General features: G+C 39.3%; 1 protein-coding gene across 6 annotated transcripts in view; it reads right to left on the bottom strand.

Moving 5' to 3' along the window:
* The window catches only part of LOC134530769 (putative FERM domain-containing protein FRMD8P1), a 124142-nt gene that overhangs the window by 43122 nt on the left and 67549 nt on the right, over positions 1-13471 (bottom strand). For 2 of the 6 annotated variants that reach the window (XM_063365939.1, XM_063365937.1), the window contains exons 10-12: positions 10052-10166; positions 7878-7979; positions 3561-4101 (exon numbers count right to left, since the gene is read on the bottom strand). In XM_063365939.1, the coding sequence (XP_063222009.1) occupies positions 4058-4101; positions 7878-7979; positions 10052-10166 (261 nt within the window). In that variant the 3' untranslated portion in view covers positions 3561-4057. Of the gene's footprint in view, positions 1-3560; positions 4102-7063; positions 7190-7639; positions 7783-7877; positions 7980-9750; positions 10167-11045; positions 11785-13471 lie in introns of those variants that run through there. The other 4 variants (XM_063365938.1, XM_063365940.1, XM_063365941.1 and 1 more) reach the window with 4 other exon arrangements.

Genomic DNA, 13471 nt, shown 5'->3' with positions numbered 1-13471 from the left:
TGTACCCATTCGGAAGGCGAATGGGATGGTCAGGCTTTGCGGTGACTATAAAATTACAGTGAATAAAGTATGCAGAGCAAATGTCTATCCATTACCAACCATTAATGAAGCTTTTGCAAGTTTGGCGGGAGGGACAGTTTTTACGAAGCTAGATTTAGCAGATGCATACCTGCAGGTGGCGGTGGATGACGCGACAGCTGAAATTTTAACAGTTAATACGATGAAAGGGTTGTTTCGGGTTAGGCGCTTACCTTTTGGAGTAAGCGGGTGCCCAGCGATCTTTCAGCGGCTTATGGAAACCCTGCTAGCAGGTATTCCAGGTGTGGTGGTCATGTTGGATGACATTTTGGTCACTGGGAAGGACATGGAGGAACACTGGGACAGAGTTCAGGGAGTGTTGGCGAGAATAGACAAAGCAGGATTGCGACTCAAGAAGGAAAAGTGTGTATTTGCGGCAGAGTCTGTCATATTCTTGGGGTACAGAATCGATCGGGTAGGAGTGCGCCCTACAGATGCGAAAGTGGAAGCCATCCGTGAGGCACCAGTACCTACATGTAAGAAGGAACTGCAGGCATTTTTAGGCTTTCTGAATTTTTACGAAAGATTCCTGCCGAATAAGGCATCAGTCCTGGAGCCTTTACATCGTCTCTTGGACAAAGGGTATGGAGGTCGGAGCATACTGAGGCGTTCTGCAAAGCGAAGAACCTATTACAGTCTGATCAGGTGCTCACTCATTATGACTTAAATAAGCCTCTAACGCTGACATGTGATGCATCAGATTATGGAGTAGGTGCAGTGTTGGCGCACGTTACCAATGATGGCAAAGACGTGCCCTTGGCCTTTGGATCGCGCACTCTGACCCGGCATGAGAGGAACTACTCCCAGCTCGATAAAGAGGCACTGGCTGTGATGTTTGGTGTGACCAAATTTCGACAGTATGTGACAGCCCAGCATTTTACTATCGTGACAGATCACAAACCCCTGTTACGACTGCTGGACCCCAAGCGGCAAACACCAGATATTCTGTCACCACGTCTCTTACGATGGAGCTTATGGCTCTCGATGTTCGACTTCCAGATAGTGTATTTGCCGGGAACCAAGATACCCCATGCCGATGCCCTCAGCCGGCTACCCATGGCCACTGGAAACATACAGGTACCAACTGTTGGTGATGTGCTCATGCTTCAAGCCATGCCAGAGCCACCAATTGATGCTGAGACACTGGCGCAGTTGACCGACAGGGACCCTGTCCTCCGTCAAGTAAAGCAGCACTCAAGCCAAGGTTGGCAGGGCAGGAAGGCAGACTCTGAGGAGTTGCGGCCATATTGGAACAGGAGAGAGGCGTTATCCCTTCACAAGGGCTGTCTCTTGTGGGGCAATAGGGTGGTTATTCCAGAGGGGTGTCGCAGGGAACTGTTGATGGTCCTTCATGCCGCACATGACGGAATTGTCAAGTCTAAGATGGTTGCCCGGAGCTATATGTGGTGGCCCGGAATGGACAGGGACATCGAGCAAATGGTAGGTCAGTGCGCAATCTGCCAGCAGCAGCGAGCCAACCCGCCCAAAGTGAAGGAGGTGAAATGGGCACCGGAGAGTGAGCCATGGGTTAGGCTACACATGGATTTCCTGGGTCCTTTCCAGGGGAAGGTTTTCCTCATTGTGGTGGATGCGCACTCAAAATGGCCAGAAGTGAAGGCAATGCATAACATGTCATCAGGTGCAGTTATCCAGGCACTACGAGAGATCTTCAGTTGCCATGGGATTCCCCGGTACCTGGTCTCAGACAACGGGACAGCTTTCGTGTCCAGAGAGATGGAAGAATTCCTAACGAAGAATGGAGTTGTACTAATGCGCACACCACCATTCCATCCAGCCACAAACGGTCAAGCGGAGCGCATGGTGCAGACGGTGAAGTATAAACTGCGGAAAATGGGAGCGGGAGACTGGCACACACGAGTCGCTCGAATGTTGTTGGCGTTGCGCACAACACCACTGGGAGAATCTCATAAGACACCGGCAGAACTCCTAATGGGGAGACCATTAAGAACGGTGCTGGACCAGATACGCCCCAAACCAAGTTTTCAAGGCGAGGAGACCCAAGAGGTCGCAAACCACCACAGGGGCAGGTTTTTTTTAGTTGGGCAGCAGGTGCTTTTTCGTGACTATAGAGGGACTCATAAGTGGATACCAGGAACCATTGTATCCAAACAAGGGCCCGTGACATACACAACCCAAGATAAGAACGGCAACATGTATAGACGTCACGTGGACCAATTGCTGAGCAACAAAGTGGCACATCCATCAAGCCAGGCGGTGTCAGTTACATGTACTGATGGCTGTGCTGCGACCAATCGTGGCAGTACCAGCCTGCGTCAGCTCATGCCGACTGACGGGATGGCTCTGACAGAGACAACGCAGGTCCCAGCGACCATACAGCGGCACCCTATTCCGATGGAGCCGGCACAGGTACCATTGACCGTACAGGAGCAACCGGCAGAGAATTGGAAGGAGCGGAAGGGTAAACAGCAACAGCTGCCGGGGACATCACCAGTGGGAGCATCAACACCGGACCACAGCAGCAGCCCTTTCAGAGGGTTTGCACATCATCGTGACCATGGGCCAGAGCCATGGGAGGGACTGCAGATGGAGCTTATACGCGCACAACCGCCCAGGAGATCCACCAGGGCGAGGATGGTACCGGGGAAGCTGCAAGACTATGTGTAGAAATCTTAAGGGGGGAAGTGTTATGTAGGAAATGTGGGGTAGTTAGGTTGGTAGGCCTGCAGTGTAAATAGAGGCCAGTTGTAATGATGGCGGCCAGTGTGTCGGTCGTTGTTCATGGTGATTGTATACGGGAGTGAGGACTGCAACCTAAATATGTGTTGAGGGACATAACATGCTTAATTTGTGTTTTTTGTCTTTTGGTTTTTGTAGTTTTCTTCTACAGACATACATGTGCTTAGCAATGGCGTATGTCCAAAAGTTTACATCAAGTTAAGAATCTTAGCTACGTAAAGCTAAGGCCTAAGATTTTTTTAAATTAAATGTTATTTCTTATGACCTTTATACTTCAAGAAGTACAGCTTTCAAGTAAAAAAAAACTAACAGAAAGCAAGTCAACAATGCCTGGAAATCAACATTAAAAGTAACCTTAACTTTAATTTATTAATATTAAAACTACTTTTGGAAGGTTTAATTATTTTTTAATCAAATTTGTGTCACATGATGAAATTCAACAAAATTCAATCAATACTCTGTGACTTACCAATGGCTAAAAAAAAAAGGGGGTTGGTGGGTGTGTTAAACTTACATTTTTTTACTACCCTGACAATAAATAAATAGTAATTATACATATATATTATATTTAACAAACAATGTAAGGTAGAAGCATAACTGGATGCAAAGCTCTTTAAATGCTCTAAGGATGAAACTGGTTCACGCATCACGTGCCTCTACGCAATAAACACTGAACTGAAATGCTGTCGTCACATCATAATGTGCCTCTGTGGGACATTATGCAATGGCCCATGATGATATGGTGGAATATTAAAAGTCAGAGGTTCCCTGTACATCCCTTTACTGATCACAATTCTGTGTAACAAATTTTCAATATGTACTATAAGAAATCTTCTATTTAGCCTTTTTTGCTGTCAAAAACTAATAAATGTTAAGAACAAAACTATTAAATAAAAACTGTATAAACCAGTGAAATGTCTCTTAAATGTTATTTGTGATAAGACACTTCTGAAAATATCTTGAGCGGTTTGTAAATGGTACATTTACACCTGGATCTTTGACACCCCAGCCAAACAGCTACCTTAACACAAAAAAAAATTACAAAAGTATGAAAATATAAGGAGCTTAAGTACTCACAAAACTTACTGGAAATCAAAACTGCAGAACAACAAATACTTGAGCCGTCGCATTCACAATGCAACATATTTGCAAATGCAAAAAAAAAAAATTGGATATTTTTTAACTACTGCTTCCCAACTAAGATGTTCCACAAATATGGCATCTAATAAACAGCTTAGATGCTAAACTCTGTTGACTGGAGTCAGTAGCTAAACGCCCATGAACCCATCTGGCCAATACAACGACCTGAAAAAAATAAAATAATTTTCATTAATTTCGAGTGCATTTGATCCACTTATCTACAAAACACTAAGAGTACTATTTACCATGGAATTGTTTTCTAAATTTAAAGGGACCAGGAATTTAAAATTAATGCAAAAAAATTTACAACAGTTTACTAAAATAGTATTGAAAAAACAAAGATAACATTAAACAACAAAATGTTATAACTATAATGTTATAAAACAGTTCTAATATATTTTACTGTATTTAATCATCGAGGAAAATACACAATATTCCACATTTTTAGAGTAGTAATCTAAAAAAAATTGAAACATGGCAATTGGCTAGTGTGCACCTGACACGACAAAGATTCATGTCTTCCCATTAGTGACACATTACTTGTCAATTAATCCCTGATCTTGTGATTGCCTGATATCCAATAACCGGCATCCTTATTATTGGTACTTTTTCCAGTATCAGCTATCGGTAAAATAAAACTAAATCTGATATTATTGGTTATCAATTTTGAAGCAGCTTGGAAGATAACAAGGGAAGTGTTTGTATACCGCATCTCAGGTTACTGGGATGTAAGCAATACAACATTGGTGTAGCTGGTACTTCTCTGTCTGCATCCTATCCTGGTTTATTTCTTGGATGTGTTGAGAAGGGGGAGGGGGGAAGAGTCCCACACTAAACTTCACCCAATATTAGAACCCTCCCATTTCCACACTACAAACAAAAGCGGATGTCTGAGGGCCATAACTAACACCTGCGATATTGGCAAACATGTTTGTGTTTTACAGGAAGATAATAAAATATATTAGAACTGTCAGTACATGCACAATGTGGTGTAAAAAGCTAAGAGTTTTCAGGCCTCCACAATCCAGATTATTTCCTCTTTTATTTCCTCTACATTTGAGAGAGTATAAATGCGGCATACAGAGTCCATTCGTAAGCAGTACCTGTCTAATGTTTGGTTTCGTCGTGGCAAAGAATAGAAAACTTCTACAGACCTGGTGAAAAACAGTAAGCCACAAATGTAAGGAATAAGAATCCTGATATCCTTACATGCGTTGACATGTTTTTAGGCTATCTAATACACAGCGACTGGATGCTAACCAACCCCCCTTCCCCTCTTAGGGCAGTAACTGCACCAGGAATATTAACATGACAGCCCAGGCCATAATCTCTCTTTTTCGTCCCAAAAAATGGTAGCCATAATTTTTTGACTCCAGTATGGAGAGTGCTTAAACTTTTTCCGGAGATGTTTTACTGAGGGCCTGTTCTTTGGCTACACGCATTGTGTATTCAAAGTCCATGATGCCTATGGCAGAGGCGTCCATTCCATTCCCAGGCAGAAAACTTATATGCAGCGGGGTTAAATAAACTGATAGAGCATTGTGAAAAGTACATATAACTGAATGGTGACTATGTGAAAATGTGATGTAGATATGTAGTAAACTAAAACTTTCAATAAAATCTTTTTTTCACAATTTTTTTTTAACAACCAAACAGTACTTACTTTCCAGACACGCCTCATATACAAAAAAAACAATGAAATTTAGTAGTTAAGTTGTTAAGAATTGACGTTGTCCGGGCCTGCGGCCCCCTTTGAGCCCGATATGCCACCACCAAAACGCCACCATCTGTTCAAACCTCCCGCTTGTGCGTGCGTGTGTGCGTGTGTTGCTAGCCCGGCAAGAGGGCGCTTAGCTGCAGTGCGCCGCACCTTTAATTGGTATTAATAAATATTGTAATCCTTTTCTTTTCGCCCCCAAAATAGTATCACGACGGCTATGCATGTGAGTGTCTTTTATTTAACTAAATCAGGATGTTCTGTTATTTAATAAGTGCAAGCACGAACAAGGACGCTCCCTAGCGGGCGGCGGAGGAACTAGCACGTAACTGGATTTAAACTGTTTTCTATCATATAAGTAATTATTACAGACGGTCTGGGTATGGATGTGATGTTCTAATTTTTGTAAAAGGATTTATGTTATTTTTCAATAATAACCCGGGGCACGCCATAGCTAAGTTGTAACGGTAATTGTGTTCGGCGCGAAGGGCGCCATGTTGCCTTCCGCAAGCCCGGGTCTCTTCCCAGTCTCCTTCTACAGCCGGCCGAGAGCAGACGTCTCTGCAGACACCCCGAGGACATCACCGTTGTTTCACCGAGAAGTAGTTCTGTTAATTAATTTATTCAAATCGTTTTCTTTTTATCCTCTGGGCCTCTCTCGGTCGGAGAGACTGCTTAATTAATAATTATTTACTCTCCGGAGTTTTCTATCATCTGTGTATTAAGTAACGGCTTGAGGCGACCACGTGCGTGGTTCGCCTCCTCACCTAATTCGATTCGTGCCTCTGGCGTTTTGTAGCAGTATCAAGGGAGGATGGTGCAAGGGCGTGTAACGTGAGTAATAAAAAACCAACTTAATTGAGTCACGTGTTTTTGTGTTCGGGGGGCCACGTGGGTCCTTAACCTGGTCAGCGGCGTGTGGGACGCCCTGAGAGCCCACTGCGGTAATTAGAAGCGTGCCCGACGCTGAGAGCGGGCTTAGTTAGGGACAGGTGTTGCGTAAAAAACAGGAGGGCTAATATCTCGCCGCACACGGGCCACGTAACGCCCTGAGTTAGAGTTTTCAAGCCGGGTCCACGTGCCCACTCACGTGGTGGCGCCCATTATTTTCCACCAGTATTTCCAACCTTAGCACCGGTACGCCCTCAGAATAAATATAAATATAAGTTTTAATTTTATTTTTAAGTTGGGTTTCCATAATAAAATATCTTTTTTATTAGAATTTTAGTTTCCTTTGTACTTGAAATGTTTTAGTTTCCATGTTTCTTTGTTTATTATAGTTGTAATTTTTTATCCTTAATTTTTATTTGTGTTGTCTGTATCTGTTTGTATTTTCTTCTGTTTTTGTCACTCACTGCAAGTGCGTGGCCTGCTCACCTTTGTGTGTTGGCCAACTGTGGATGAACCTACCTGCTGGGGTTCCCCTCAGGCTGTTCTTGCCTGCTTTTGGTACCGATGAGGGGGGAGTGTCCACGTACTTGCAGTGACCATTTTGTCCTTGTCTGTATGAGTCATGCCAACCGCTAAAGCCCTCGGCTGTTGGTGGGCATGTGACAAATAAAAAATAAAATAAAAAAGAGTTACAGTAAGTTTCAAACATTCAGTTAAATCCAAAAGATCTAAAAGAAAACTATTGTTTTTATTATTGTAGGGAATTATTTTAGTTGTAACCGTGAAACGATGTTTTTCCATACTTAAAATTTAAAAGTGGTGACAAGAAAATGTGCTAAAACTATAAGCATGGTAAAGGTGAATGGTCACATTTTTACAAACAAGATCTAAAATTTTTTGGGACAACAATGCCCAAACTCTCACTTTATTAATAGGAATGCCATCTGCCCTCGCTCATACACACTTTACAGCACAGGCCTCATTTAAGCTACCAGCCACCACTGATTAATTACATACATTAGATATACTATACTCATTATACTGTTGTCACAATAAAAAAAAATTATCAAACAAATAATAAAAATTTAAGCTTACCATGCTCAATGTAGGTCTGACTCATTCAATCTCGGAAAATACAGTTTCAACCACAGCTGTGCGTCATGGCAACACAAGGTGCAAAAACTTTTGCATAGAGAGGTTCTGCATGCAATAGGGTCATAGTTTCTCTAGTAAATGGACTGAAAGAAACAAAAAATAACCAAGCTATTATCCAACAGTACAATACAGTAGCTACTCATTCTTCATGCGACTAACATGTGCCACTACCACTCACCATCCTCATCAAATGTTGCCAGGGTCAGCTTGCTCAGCTTGTTGCTGAGGCACGACTGAGGCAGCTCTCGTCTGCTAACTGTTGTCAGTGGAACATGAGTATCTGTGGCATGCAGCAAAACATTGCACGTTTACAGCACATATTCCATACTTTAAAAATCACATGAAAAGGAAGGAACTTTATGTATGCGTCAACTTCTTCAATGGTCTATATAATCTCAAAAAAAAAAAAAATTAAATTTAAAAACACTATCACATTTTTAGTAAAATGTTAATGAAAAATGCCTATGACAAAATATTCTTAAAACATTCAAAATTATGAGACTTGAAAAAAAAACTGAAAATAATCCACAAAAACTAACTGTCCTTGTATTATGCTGGACTTTATTCCTTCAGATGGATGCATGCATGCATGGATGCATGCATCCATCCATGCATCCATGCATGAATCCATGCATGCATCCATGCATGCATCCATGCATCCATGCATCCATGCATGCATCCATGCATGCATCCATGCATGCATCCATCTGAAGGAATGGATGGATGGATGGATGGATGGATGGATGGATGGATGGATGGATGGATGGATGGATGGATGGATGGATGGATGGATGGATGGATGGATGGATGGATGGATGGATGGATGGATGGATGGATGGATGGATGGATGGATGGATGGATGGATGGATGGATGGATGGATGGATGGATGGATGGATGGATGGATGGATGGATGGATGGATGGATGGATGGATGGATGGATGGATGGATGGATGGATGGATGGATGGATGGATGGATGGATGGATGGATGGATGGATGGATGGATGGATGGATGGATGGATGGATGGATGAATCAATGAATTAGATCTTGGCATCTCAAAACATCGGGGTCATAAGATACATTGAGAAATAATACATTAAGAATGTAGCATGATGAAAGAATGAAAAGGGGAACTGGAGCACTATGAAAAAATCTACCAGGACACTGCAAAGTCTGCCATGTTTTCCCCCTATCAAAAAAAAATATGGGCGTGAGCCTACCTGGATTGAACACAGATCACCTTGGTGACATTCTAACAAGACAGAAGGGCCACTAGCAGTGTTACTGTGGCAGGCTAAGTCAAATGTAACAACAATCATATTTAAAAAAAAAAAAAAAAAAAAAAAAAACTGGATAGGCATAAATGTACATAAATAAATATACTCAAAACTACTCTTCACTGTAAAAATTCAAAAGTAAGGAAATAGACTCAAAATCTGTACACCATAGTTTCCAGCTTTTCTGTAAAGAAAATTATAAAAAAGAGTTTGAACCTTGAAATAAAATAAGAGGGCCCAATGTCACCATTCAACTAAACAAGAATTGGCTTGAGGTGGGGGGAAGGGATGGCCCATGGAATCAGCAATTTTATGAACCGCAAAGGGAGTTCAGCAAGCAAAAAAAAAAACCAAATCATTAAATAAAAAAAAATACAACTATGAACATGCTGTAAACACTGATACAAGCAGTGAAAAATAGGCTCATGCTATGTCATTGTTCTACAAGTTGTTTGTGGCCTAGAGGCCCTCATGGACTTATTTAAATCTAAAATTAATCACATATAATGAGAAATTTGGTACTGTAATATACAAAACTTGTAAATCTTTTGTAAAAATAAACTTATATTCTGCTAACATTTTTGGCACACCAGATTATTTATAGTTTTATATGTATTTTAACCAATTTTGTAAATATTTAGCAGCCTTAATTGTATGGTATTATTATTATGTATTTGGCCATTGCTTAAAGCAATTTAAATATTTTTTTCAACTTTTAAATTGGTTGCAAGTTCATTACATGCACGAGAGGAATATCAGAATAACTTGGTTTATTTGAGTGTTTGGATTCTCAAGTGCGACACAAGTGGTGCCACCGAGAGGTGAGGGTCGTTGCCTCACTGCACAAGACAGTTCCAGTTCTGGGCGTATAAAGAACAATCCAAATGCAAGTGTAGTTTTGCCAGTAATTAACTGGCATGTTTTTCAGTGTGCAAGATTACAGTGAGTGCAATAACCAGCTGGGTTTCTACTAAAGTACAGATACTTTGCTAACTTTAACCCCAAATCACAGTACATTTAACAATAGCAAAGCGTGCATGACTAAATGATAAAACACAGACCAAATTTATAGTACCATCACTATCTGTAGATGTGTCGTACACAGGTCGGTCAGTTTCATCGGGATAAACAACAGTTTTTTTCTTCACTTCCTCGACAAATACAGATATCAGAGTATCCATCATGACAGCCTATAAAAAAATTACCGAAAGTCATTTGAACTGTAAACACACATTTTGAACTAAATTTTTTATTTTTTCAAATTTGCTTTATGCTAACATTGAATGACATGCTTGTAAAAACTAGCTTAAGTAAAAGCTATTACCTTAAGTTGCTTGTCATATGTTAAAATGTAACACATGTATATATGCTAAAAAGTTTACTTTCTATAATGATTATGGTTTAAAAAGTAACTTTCTTCAATGAGTTTTAAGGCAAGCTTATACAAAAATTTGTGTACAATTATTTTACATACATAGTAGGCTAGTATAATTATGGATAAGAAAAATTAACAACACAATATTGTAATAACAAAGCTGTTTTAAAATACTATAAAATTATCATTTATCATATATAAGTAATGTTTATAACAGCAACATATTCTTTCTTACTAAAAGCAGGATAGTCATGCCATGAAGTAAGGCTGCTTATTGAAATCAAACAATTTTCCTATTTTTTTTTTTTTTTTTTTTGCAAATTATTTTACTGGCCGTAATTTTATTAAAGTGTTTTTACTCAGATGGGTGGACTGGTGGAACCTCATTTTATGGCTGGAAAATCAGCAAATCAAACAACGTCTAGAGCTTACTGCACGTGTCAAACTGGCAGCCCTCAAAAGGTGGTATTGTGGCCCACCCCACTTCTACTGAAATGTACATAAAACACACTTTTAACTTTTTTCACCAAAATAAATCTAACAGGCACTTTATTATGCACCAAGCAATAGAGGAGGAATACAAGAGGAATATATATATATATATATATATAAAATTTAATAATACAAGTTCATTTTAATGAAAATTTTAAAATTTTAATTTATGATACAGGGTCATTGAGAATGACTGCCAGGATTCTAAAGTGTTATAAAATAAATACCATATATACCAGTAGAAGAGAGGCCCCTGTGTATGGGACGCACCTATAATATGGGCAAAAATACCTAACATTTTCATCGTAAGGGTCGCCCTCAAATATGGGTTGCACCATACATCTGTCTCTAGTAAAATACAAGAGAAGTTTTTGTGTAAAAAACACAAGCAACACAGCACTGATGTTGACTCTCGATCCTTCATATTTTTCCTCTTCTATATTTGTGGCACTTCCTCCCCTGCTCCCACACTATCTAACAAAAAATACAATGAAAAAGAACACTATTTTTTAAACCCATATTTCCCTTCCAGTCTATTTTTTTTTTACCTGTCACTTCCCCGAAAGAGAACGAGACGGTATGCTATTTCCTAGTCAATTTTTTTGTTTCAGTTCCTTCAATAAAAACCAGCAACTCAGTTTTGTCATGAATGAAATAATGTTGCGTCACAAAAACCTTTTGAGAAAGAAACGTAATGGATTGTATGCGGTGCCAGTTCATGAACATTTACGATGAGAGAGGGAGGGACCATGAACACTGCTGTATGACTACAAGCACTCACTCACACACGCATGCACAGCCCTCCACTCTTTCTCCCTCTTTGGCTGGTTAATTTTTGGTTTATCCTCTCTTCTCAGATGCCAGGCACGGCGGCCATTGAGTAGCCACCCGACAGGCGGCAGACTCAGCACAACGGTGCAGTTCATGATGCTTCGCATGCACTGCCGAGATATTTTAATTAAACAATTTATTCATACCCATAACATATTTACAAAACACCAACACAGGTTAGTTATTTAGGCAAATAGTCAACCACAATAGTGCAATGTTATTTTTTTAACCCAAAATTAAAAAACTCACATATGGATCACAATGTGTGTTATTAAACAAAAAATCTGCATAAAATGTGCATTCCATACACGGGTAAATATGGTATTTAATGAATATGCATGTGAAGGGTCATAATATAATAAGAAAATAAATTTTAAAATTAGCTTAGTACCCTTCAATATGTGCCCCATTTTAGCTCTGGTGATGTCTAGATGATATATTCAATCTCCTGCCAGAAATGTAAGTACATATAGAGTTTTAGCTCACTACATAAAGAAAAACAATGCATCCATCTAAATGATTATATTACCATGTGAGTGAAAGCAACAGCCACTTCCTTTAGGAACATTTTGACAAGGGCAGATGAGCAGTTCTGTTTCCATATTTCATTTTTAAACTGTTTTATGAGAGTGAAAATGGCTAAAATGTGTATTTTAAAAATTATTTTTTAGGCATGAAACTCCCGGTGGAGTTACTGAAAGGACTCAAGGGACTTTATTTTCCACCACATTAGGAAATTCCAATATCTTAAAAATTTAGGTATTCCTCTCGAATCTAAATTACTCTTCCACTGTCATATTCAATTTCTAATTTCTAATGTGAATAGGACTTTTGCTCTGATTAAATATATTACATTTAATGTATCTAAATTAGATTCTATCATCAGTTTTTATATATCCTTAGATCTAAACTATAATATGGCTCTATCAATGCAAACACCATTAACAAAACAGATAAGTAGTGATGAACTAGATAAAGTCCAAACTAAATTAATCAAAATTACAAGTCAAACTAAGAATATTAAAAACAATATAGATATACATTACCGTCTTGGCTCCTTGTCTTCAAGAGATAAATTAGATGCAATATTTGTAACAAACTGTTATTAAAATAAACTAAAATGTACTGACCTTCTCGAAAACACAGGAATCAAAGTTCCTTCTTTCAAAAACATTTATCAACCACTGTTATGCACATGACACCATACCAATGATATATTATATTTTATATAATATCGTCAAAAATTTCAAAGAAAAATGATAGCTTAATTCCCTCATTAAATAAAAAATTAACTGTAAATAAAATAGTAATGTCCCTTGATTCTCTACATTAGTTCAATTATATACTTACAATCTTTGATTTAGTTAATGTGTGTTTAGTTATAATTTTTGTCCAGTATTGTTTTAGTTTTGTCCAGTTTTGTTTAGCATTCACATCTTTGTACATATTTGGTTTTGTGTAGTTTTGTGTGAAAGTTTTAGTGAATATATTAGTGTGTCGTTTTGTGCCTACCATCCAAGGTATCTTGCCGTAGGTAGGCATGTCACAATTGTAAATAAATAAGTAAATAATGTTATGGTTACCGCTCAAATTTCATAGTAGCCTTCTCCGATTAGGTGAGCCCCTTAAGGGCGCCGTCTGCCCAAGCACACATACGGTGCACAGAGCTTCAGGAAGAACAACGCGATTTCAAAAGTACTCAAAATATCCAAGTGGGTCTATTTATGAAAAGCATTTAGGAGTTCGCTGAGGGCCGAAAAGTACTTTTGATTTCGGATTAAGTTTTTAAACTGTGTT

This window comes from Bacillus rossius, chromosome 3 (assembly GCF_032445375.1).
Source record: "Bacillus rossius redtenbacheri isolate Brsri chromosome 3, Brsri_v3, whole genome shotgun sequence".
NCBI lineage: Eukaryota > Metazoa > Arthropoda > Insecta > Phasmatodea > Bacillidae > Bacillus > Bacillus rossius.
This window is presented reverse-complemented; position numbering and strand designations above follow the sequence as displayed.